Raw genomic sequence first — 10533 nt, forward strand, 5'->3', positions numbered from 1 at the left:
GTGATGCACAGGACAAAATTCATCATGAAAGACCACGCTTTTTGGACTTTGAGGTTATGGATGGTATCACTATAATGACAAGTAAAAATGCAATTGGGTAGAGTGGGTTGACGGGCGGGATGTTGAAAACAACTTTTGGACTTTGAGGTTATGGATGGTATCACTATAATGACAAGTAAAAATGCTATTGGGTAGAGTGGGTTGACGGGCGGGATGTTGAAAACAACTTTCTTTTTTTTAGGTTGGATGAATTGGAATTGTTGTTGATAGATATAGAGGGTTGATTTACTTGTCACAAAATGGGTTCTTTTCTAAGTTTCTTTCTATACTGGATAACACTATTGTATTGCAAGGATTCTGACCATTTCATTGAATCGGACTTTTCCTCATTTTCCTTATCTTCATGGCTTTCAAGATTTTATTTATTTATTTATTTATTATGGTTTATATTATTGTCTTTTCTGTAGCTTCTTGGACAACTATACACTTTACTGGTTTATAATTGTGTCATCCATTAATATTGTTGAAATTATGGTCTACTATTTTTGTGTTGAACATTGTTTTTAGTATTATAAGAATAACTTTAACTTTTTGTACTGTGATGCTCCACCCATGGTTTATTTTTGAACAATAAATAGTTATTTTATTTTTATTCTAGTTTCCTAATCAACAATTGTGATAAATCAATAAAAACATATTATTTTACAAATATTAAAAACAAAAAAAACATATTAATTTAGATTTGTATTCCGAAGAATATCTATTTGTTTAACCTTTTCAAAACCATTCAAATTATTTAAATCTATTAATATGGAATATGGTTAATTTATAGATAAATGAATAAGTACTGAATTAAAGCACTCCTTGTATATGATTCTGAGTTCAAAACTAGTTACAAAACTGAAAAAACTCAAAACCTAATAACTTATGAATATCAAACCGCTCCTATATATAAATAAAATTAAAACCATTCAAATTATTTAAATCTATTAATATGGAATATGGTTAATTTATAGATAAATGAATAAGTACTGAATTAAAGCACTCTTTGTATATGATTCCGAGTTCAAAACTAGTTACAAAACTGAAAAAACTCAAAACCTAATAACTTATGAATATCAAACCGCTCCTATATATAAATAAAATTAAAACCATTCAAATTATTTAAATCTATTAATATGGAATATGGTTAATATATAGATAAATGAATAAGTACTGAATTAAAGCACTCTTTGTATATGATTCCGAGTTCAAAACTAGTTACAAAACTGAAAAAACTCAAAACCTAATAACTTATGAATATCAAACCCAAAAGCTCCCAACATACAAAACCCACTTGGTTACCAATTCAATTAATCACATACTAAAACACACAACATATATTATGATTGTCACATGGAATCATCTCATATTCAGTAACGCATTCAATCAGCCATCGCGCACAGTAAACCCGCAACGTATATATTTGTCAACGATATCAGAGCTTCTCTAGGCGTGGATGTGATGAAGAGAACATTAATTGTTTTGAGATATAAGTGGAATGCACTTCAGCACTGTTAACCCCATACTAAGTATACTTAGGGTAATTATAGGCTTTCACCAAAAAAAAGGGGTATACTTTAAAGGCGCGGATGCAATCAACAGAACTTTAATTGTTTTGAGATACAACCTGAACGCTACGTCAGCTCGTGCGGTTCCCTTTATCCGTAGTCTAACGATTATGTTTTTTTTCCAAAGAGTTATGGAAATTTTGACTATATTTTGAAAAAATTTATCGTTAAAATTATCGTTGAATTTTGTAAATTTAAATAAAAATTAGCAAAATTTATAATTTTAAAACATAATTCAAACACTTTCTCAATTTTTTTTTGAAACCGTTCAGACAATTCCTCCACCTCTCTTTACTTTTTATCCTCAATTTTTTTTTTTCGTTTTGAACGACTTTGCAATTGGAAAACATTGTAGATTAGAAAAACTTTGATTATACATGATGATTATTGATACATGAACAAAGACTTGAAAAACATAGTGTGGGCCGATCTTGTCAACGATGAAAAATTGGAAATGAAGTACGTTTGACAAGTGGTAAATAAAAAATCATTCGATTCGATTTGAATAGTCTACTTACCTTATAATAAGTTAAACCCTAATATTGAAGAATATATTGAAACAAGCTCAAGAAAACGTCTGAAAAGAATCGTTTACCACAATTTTAATAAAATGAGATCAAAACGTGCGGTAAAGTAATCATTAACCAAACCCATTAACAGGTAGTCTTCTGAAATTGGCTGACGTAATCTTCAAAGGGTACGGATCCCCACCTCATAAGTGGTATAAGGTTCTGTATAAACATTACTAAAATTAGCTGCATCTGAATAGGTATCACTAGCGCTCCACGCGGTCAATGCAGAAGATTCTGGGAACGACAAATTGTCGATCATTTCGTTAATGATGTGGCCATTGTTTTCAATTTCTCCTTTCAATGGCTCGTTGAAGTCAACAATTGCAGGGAAGGTGATGGTGCAGCCAACAGAGTTATTGTTAGAGCCAGGCGTTTCATGACTCAGAGGGGGAAAACCCTGAGAGAAGGTCTCAGCGGTGCGAGTAGTAGAATCAATCCACAACTGAGAATAAGAAATTAGCGACTGTTCTGGATCTGGATCAATTGAGTGAGACGATGTATAGGCATTATCAGCATGAGCAAACACTGAACTGGTATTGCAGGTATGAGCGGACTGGACGGGGATTTTAAATTTTGTGTCGCTATTGTCGTTACCGTCGGTGCAGCAGCGGAGCCCCAAATTGAGTTTCTTCTTGATGCAAGAGTTCCAGTAGTTCTTGATCGCATTGTCCGTACGTCCAGGCAAATGGGCAGCAATTTGGGACCACCTGCGTTGTCAATATTATTCATTTTCCAAGTTAACTGCAAGGAAATTTTTAGGGGTTTCCATGTTTTGACCTAAAAACCGTTTCATCAATATCATTCATATTTGAGGTTAACGGCAAGGAAAATTTTAAGAAATTTTCAGGGGTTTCCATGTTTTTACCTAAAAACCATGTCATCAATATCCTTCATATTTGAGGCTAACGGCAAGGAAATTTTTAAGGGTTAAGCAGCGAGCTAATTTTCAAATGATTTATCTATAGAATAAATTTATGTTAGGTTAAAATTTCCTAAATTTTTATAAAGATTAATGTAAAACCGTTTAGAATTAAATGTTTTTATAAAATATTCCCCAACTTCCATCCTTAAAATTTTACTTAATTAATTGAAAGAAGAAAATGACTCATAAAAACAAATACGAGGAAATAATTCAAAGAATAAAGATGCTGGAATGGAGAAAAATAGAAACCTGTTACCGAGAATGGACTGTAAGTGTATGATCAATTGTTCTTCTTGTGGCGAAATTGCACCGCCTTTAAGTCCAGGTCGTAAGTAATTCATCCATCTCAGCCTGCAGCTCTTTCTGGATCTCTGCAGACCTGTATGTGTACATAGCATTTTTCACCGCATTATAGCATTTTTCACTGCTTTATTACATTTAAAAGAGGAAGGCGATTGAAATTAGAATGGGAGTGGGTATTTGAAGAAAATTACCAGCTTGCTTGGCCACATATTCCCAGGACCAACTTTGAAGGTAGTTATTCATCATATAATTGATGAGTTTCTCATCTTCCTCAGGTGACCAGAGACCTTTTCTTAGCTTTAGCTTTGCGGTTAAAGGGGCGCCTTCTGCTTCTCCTTGCCCTTGTGTGCACTTCATTTTTCGCTGCGCTGCGCTGCGTATTGTTCTTTTCTGCGAGTTAGGTGGTGCGGTCATCGCAGATTATATTTAAATACAAAAACAAAGCGAGATTGAGCAACGCGTTTAACCTGTCTGTGTGTGTGAAAGTAGCCCATCATTCACCAATTTTCAGCGATCAGCCCATTACCAAGCAGCTTCCTCTTATGATATTTGACTCGGTTGACGATGTGCTCCACGTGATATTCTCTGTTCTTTGATTAGACACAAAGCCTATCAACTGTTCCTTGACTGTTGCCCACCGCATGGTTTTCTTTATTTTCTTCTTTATAAAAGTCTAAGCAATTCGACAAGTTAAGTTTTTATGCATGCAAATATAATTATAATTATGTATATATAATTATATTTATTTACTATTTATATTAAGGTAAATATAATTATAATTGGTAAATATAATTATAATTATTAATTTTCATAAAGGTTTCAAAATCTATTATAAAATTTTATTTTAAAATTTTTTTAAGAGTGGAATTCCCACTGTTATCTCCTCTCCTCTCTAAACACTATAGAGATTACGAGTTTCTGTGAACAGTATCCACATTATACATACAAATTAATTAATTTAGGAAATTGAATATAGATTTTTTATTACTCACATTATTTTATATAGCATAAATTTGTTAAGTTTCTCAAAGAGAGTAAGGTGTTTAGGTGACAGTAGAGACTATATGTTGATCATTTTAGCCATGAGATTAACAATCATAATCTTCTCCTAGGATGAGGGTAATGACCCATCACTGTGGATGTGTGGAGACTATGTCTAATAGTTGTCTTGATTCACTGGGCTTTTGCTTGCAACACTAGTAGCCATTTTTGTATTCTCATGTGATGTATGTCAAGGTCTAGCATTATAAGTTTCTATTTACAAGATGTTCTAGTTAGACAAGATCTTACCAACCTCAAAACTTTGAAATTGTGTTGTTAGTCTAATTTCTCTTATAAACTAGTAACATGAATTTTTGGTCTATACAATCCTCATTTCACTTAATGCAAAGTGCCCAACTTAGCAAAAACTGAAAAAACATAATGTAAAAAAACTATATTCTAAAACATTAAAATTATAATGCTAAAATTTAATAAAATGAATCAATTTAATTTTTTAATTTAATAAAAAATTCTATAAATTATAATATTTTTAGATTGTTTATATATATATATATATATATATATATTTATTTTAAATTAAATTGTTAAATTGATTTTTTTGTTTTGATTTTTTAGCATGTCTTTTCTTATAAAACAGGGTACGATTCAAATTTTTAACATGTCTCTTCCCGTAGTATAGGGCACAACCAGTCTCGTGAAATTGAATCCTGAGACACCTTACTCATGACTCCCATCCGCCATCCCATTGTGCCAATAAGACTTAACAAAATTAAAATTTATTTAATTAAAATTAAATTTATTAAAAACATAAAATTTATTTATTTATTAATTAATTCAGATAAAATTGTATTTAAAATTACAATATAACTGGACTTTACAATTTTCATAAAATAAAATTATAATTTTAAATTACAATTTAAAAAATTATATAGAATTAGTTAAAAATAAAGTAAAAGAAATGATAAAATGGGTATCATTTATCCCACCTCTAACTCCACTGTAAGCGAGGCTTGGACTTTCCCTTTTAGCTTTGGCTGTTTTTATTTTTCTTCAAATTTAAGTTGAAAATAAATCTTTTGGTTAATGTAACTGTGGGATGGAAACAATGATTTTTATAAATTTTGATGTACAAATTGCTCGCTCGAAGGTGTTTAATATACAAATTGCTTTGTACAAGGTGACTGTTTAATATACAAAGGGCTTGCTACAAGGTGCCTCGCCAAATTCTTTAGGTCTAAAATTCCTCCACATTTATGAAGTATAATCTCACCAAACAGTTTTATCTGCCGCAAATTACAATTAACTTCCACCCTTAAACTAAACTCCACATAAACGGGTAAGTGTCCTTTCACTTTTACTTACTCAGATACACATTAACGAAGCAACAGCGTCCATGTTAACTTCCCTGCAACTACTTCTCCACTATTCATTTTTCAGTGACCGACAACGAACGAAAACACTTCTCCGCAATTCCAATTTTTAATCACCGAAAACCAAAACGGAGAAACTTCCACTCGAACTTTCAAAAGAGAGAAAATACCTGTCCACTGATCAAATGTCAATTACATTAAACCCTACGTTTCTCAATTATTTGTCATTTTAATTAGAATTATATATTAGATTTGTTTATATATATATCTGAAACTATGGATTAGACACCAAATTAGAATTATATATTAGATTTGTTTATATATATATATCCGATAACTGTTGATTTAGTTACATCACTGCGAGATCAACCGCGATTCACACCTTGGTTGCTTCACGTCCATAACTGAATTACAAAGTGGAAAGTCAAATTATGATCTGCCGCACCGCAATTGTTTTAAAACCTTGGAGTCAAAAGCGAGCAGTTAAGATTGAATGGCCGGAGTTGTTTAAAAACCTTCGAGTCAAAAATAAGCAGTTAAGATTGAATGGCCGGAGTTGTTTAAAAACCTTCGAGTCAAAAATCTTTTAACTTTAAACTCACGGAAAAAAAGGATAGAAAGGGTATTAACTATTCCACATCCAACTCAAGTGTAAGTGGCATCATAAATCAAATGAAGTGTCACTTGTAATTCCTCTTTTGCCTTTAAGTTTTGTTTTGTTGTTTAATTTCTCCTCTGTTTGTTTCTTTCTTTTGGCTTTAAGTTTTGTTTTGTAATTCCTCCCCTGTTGGTTTTTTTTTTCCATTTTTTTCTTTTGGGTTAAGTTTGCTTCAATGTACATAATGAATGGAAAAATAATTTGTATAATTGTGTTAATCATTTATTTTTATTTTTATTTTTATTTTTATGACATATTTAAAAAGAAAATTTTAATGCATATTTGTAAGAATGATTTGTTCCATTAAGAAATGGAATTTCAGTTTAATATATATATTTGATGGAAGGATGATTTTCTAGGTTAAAATGGAATTTCAATTTAATGTATATATTTGATAGAAGAATGATTTTCTAAGTGAAAATGTTATCACTTAGATCGTATAACACTCATGTATGGCATTTAATGAACAAATTGCTAGGCACAACATAATTTGGAATTCAACAATAAATTTAACCTATGCTTAGGTTTCAAATTCGTACATAATAGTATTAAAAAGTTTAAACTTTCTCGATAACACTTTTATCCCTCACAAATTATAATTAGCTTTCACATTTAAGCCTTCTCGATGCAACTAAACCCCAATAAGTATACTATCTTCCCTTAACACAAATTCTCCAACATTCAATTTTTTAATCACCGACAACGAACTGGAACAGCTGCTCCGCAATTCCAATTCTGAATCACTGTCAAACAAAATGAAGAAAGCTCCAATAGAACTTTCAACAGAGAAAAAAAACTTGTCGACTTATAAACCCTACGATTTACAATTATTTCTCTTCACAGCCATTTCATATTAGACACCAAATTAGAACTATATATTAGATTTGTTTATATGTATCACAGAACTGTGGATTTAGCTACATCACTACGAGATCAACCGACATTCACACCATGGTTGCTTCTTGAGTTTAACCAAAATCCAAGAGGCAAGACACTTATTACATGTTAGGTGTCTAAAACAAATTCCTTTCTTTTATGACTTCTTGCTCTAAATCAGAAATTTCCTGCAGAATTCTAAATATTGTGCGTTTTTTAAACTGGTCGGTAGATGCATGTGCTCGGGTTTGAACTTGGGCATTCTTGTAGGCTCTGCGAACTCGATCACCCTGTATCAAGCAAGCTCATTGGAGGGGCATGATGAAGATAACATAAAACATGCTGGGTAGGCATGAGATAGGAAGGAAAGACTTTTGAGTAAGAGAGAATTGATTTAAAAGGAAATTACCACACCAAGACTCAATAGGAAAAAACCAATGGAGAAGAAGACCGATTAACAATATAAAAATCTAGGGAGCTCCTTGGTAGAATTAACTTTATCTAATTATAGTAGAAAGAAAATCCAATAAAGCTAATAGAAAAACACTATGCATGTTAATATTATAGACCTATTGTGTGTCATCCCACTAAAAGTACCTATTGTGTGTCATCCGAAAAATTTTGAGGAAGGATGTTGATGAGAGAAAATAAAGAGAGCCTAGTGTTAGAGTCCCTGATGCTTTGGAAGATCCCATTGAACACAGTTGGTGAACCATACTAGGAGGATGACATTACGCTCTTGCAAATTATGCCACTACAAAATGAGAGAAGTGACCTCACTAGGAGTACAACCTCGCACTCTAAAAAATCTTACAAAAAAAAGAGGGAAGGGATCATGCCAGAAAGATTTGGCCCTATGCCAGAAGGATTTGGCCCTTCATACTTGCAAAGCTTAAGTGAAAAAGCTAGAAATTTCCTTGACCCTAACCCATAGAAAGATATTAGGTTGGTTAGACCTGGAACTTCGTAATAACCAGAACAAAAAATAATGAACTCTCTTATACAAAATTGATATATAAAACCAACTAAGAATGCATTGGGAATTCCAACACTATCAATAGTAACCTCTTCGAATATGTGCACAAACTTGTTGACCTCTTCGAATATGTTCACAAACTTGTTGATAGAATGTCTAAATAAAGACAATGAGTGTGTGTTAGTTCATATTGATTTAGATAATGCTAGGAGGCGTCCAACACCACATCACTCCCAAATTCTCACAAGGTGGCAACTGACAACCAATCCCGTTTCCCTACTCCCACTTTGACCACAAGGAAAATTATAAATAAAATTACCTTATACACTATATTAAGATTTTTTTTATATACTAATTAAAAATATTTATATAATAAAGAAGATTACAATAAATTATATTTATTATGTAATATTTAATAAAAACACGCTAAATATAATTGAGTACTCAACATAATTTTAATATCATTTTGAGAAATTAAAAATAAAGTCCAAATTTATTATTACTTAAAAAATTTGAGAACACAAGTCAAGTTTAATAGGTAAGAAACAAAATTAAGGTTTTGAATTAGTTAAAAGTTAGGTCAAGGTTAGAAATTTTCAAACATAATTAAAGTGGCTACATTTACATGAGAGCATAATACTATAATGGTCTTCATTTGTGTTACCATAATATTGTAACATATATAATGAATTTCTCAACTTAGTCACTAGTAAGTTTATTAAGTTATAATATTAAAAAATAAATAAACAAAATACGAAATTTTATAATAAATTTGAGAATAGTTATAAATTAATAATTTTTTTGTTAAGGTATAAGAAAAAATGTTATTCTGAATTTTTAGTCACATTTGTTATTTTGTATGGGTATGAAGTTTGTAGAAAGTTAATATAAATCTAAAATTGTTTTATCCTATTCTTCTCTTAAAAGTAAGTATAAAATTAAGTATTTTCTCATTGGGAGCCTGGTATAGCTAGGTTCTTAAAGTGAAAAATCTAGTCAAATTGTTAAGTATGTGTTATATTCTTTTGCATGATTGACCCCATGTAATGTAGACTAATATGAGAGCCTTGATACACTAATCGAGGTACTAACATAGTAAAGGGATGTGGATTTTAGTTGGAAAGTTGAGGCTATGTGCTAAGGATACTACCATCACACCCCTCATGTCAACACTTAATGTAATGTATCAAAAACACAACCCACCACCCTGCATGTCATATCACAATGAATGTGTCCATGCGGGAGAATTATCTAGGCTTGCCACGAGGGTTTTTTCAACAAAGCTCGCTCTATATGTTTTGGAAACTACTATTCAATTGTTTCTAAGGAAGTCCATGATTCTAGCCTACAAATTCTTGAAGCATCATTTGCTGGTAGAGTGCTTTCCTTGGACATTCTTCTTGCCCTCGCCTACAATGGATTTAGGGGAAGTGATCTCTATTTCACTCACTTTTTCACACAAGGCTTCATTTGCTGGTTTCCTCAAACATTTAGGCCTGCACTTTCTCCAACCTTTGGCTTTGGCTTGCTTTTGTCTGTCTTGCATGTTTCCACCTCCTATAGTGATGAATTGCCAATGAGGCCCTTGTAGTGAAGCGGGGGATCAAGCAGAAATATGGGAAGCTCCAAGGTGAAGTTTAGAGCTGAAGCTTCTACTCGAAGTTATCAGACACATAACCCACTAGATGTATAGGTCGAAATTAGTGCAACTAAAGTGGTCTTTCGAGAGGAGAGGAAAATCAACTCGGATCCAAAAGAATTGAAGGATTTAGCTACATGGATCTCATATATATCCCACACTAGAGGGCATAGAAATCGTTAACTCTACATAATTGATCTATATTGGCACATAAAACCCTTGATGGAAAAAGTATTGGTGGAAAGGAAAGAATCCAAGGAAAGTGTGATGCAAGGGTTGGATGATTTGATGGAGCTTCTTCTTGACGTCGAAGGTAGGTTGTAGTGCTTAGATTTGCGCTCCCTTCTAAGACTAATAGTGCTGCCATCCAATAGGCATGCTTTCCATCCTATCGAATTGGATACATCCATGTCCATTTGATTTCCAAGTTCTTTTAGTCAATTTTGTTATGTTATTTGGTTTGCTAGTTTTCTAGTTTCCTCTGTCTATGTGGCTTATGGTTAGTCACCCTTAGATACGGGCTTCTTTGGATTTTTCGGTCCCTATAATGTCAAACTCAGAGTTTTCACTCTTGGCTGGTTTTCCCACTTGTGTGGAAAATGTCT

The 10533-nt window shown here is 32.2% G+C and overlaps 1 protein-coding gene across 1 annotated transcript; it reads right to left on the reverse strand.

Annotated features, from left to right (window-relative positions):
* Positions 1 to 2165: 2165 nt before the first annotated feature.
* LOC149248999 (transcription factor MYB21-like) lies at positions 2166 to 3893 on the reverse strand. Its single transcript, XM_089456154.1, has 3 exons — positions 3599 to 3893; positions 3354 to 3483; positions 2166 to 2889 (listed from the first exon to the last, which is right to left on the reverse strand). Exons 1-3 carry the CDS (start codon positions 3819 to 3821, stop codon positions 2301 to 2303), a joined length of 942 nt encoding a protein of 313 aa, XP_089312280.1. The 5' UTR covers positions 3822 to 3893; the 3' UTR covers positions 2166 to 2300.
* Positions 3894 to 10533: the final 6640 nt, after the last annotated feature.

The sequence above is a fragment of the Pinus tabuliformis genome, chromosome 7 (assembly GCF_031772625.1).
Source record: "Pinus tabuliformis cultivar Carrire ecotype Pingquan chromosome 7, CPIR1, whole genome shotgun sequence".
Taxonomy (NCBI): Eukaryota; Viridiplantae; Streptophyta; class Pinopsida; order Pinales; family Pinaceae; genus Pinus; species Pinus tabuliformis.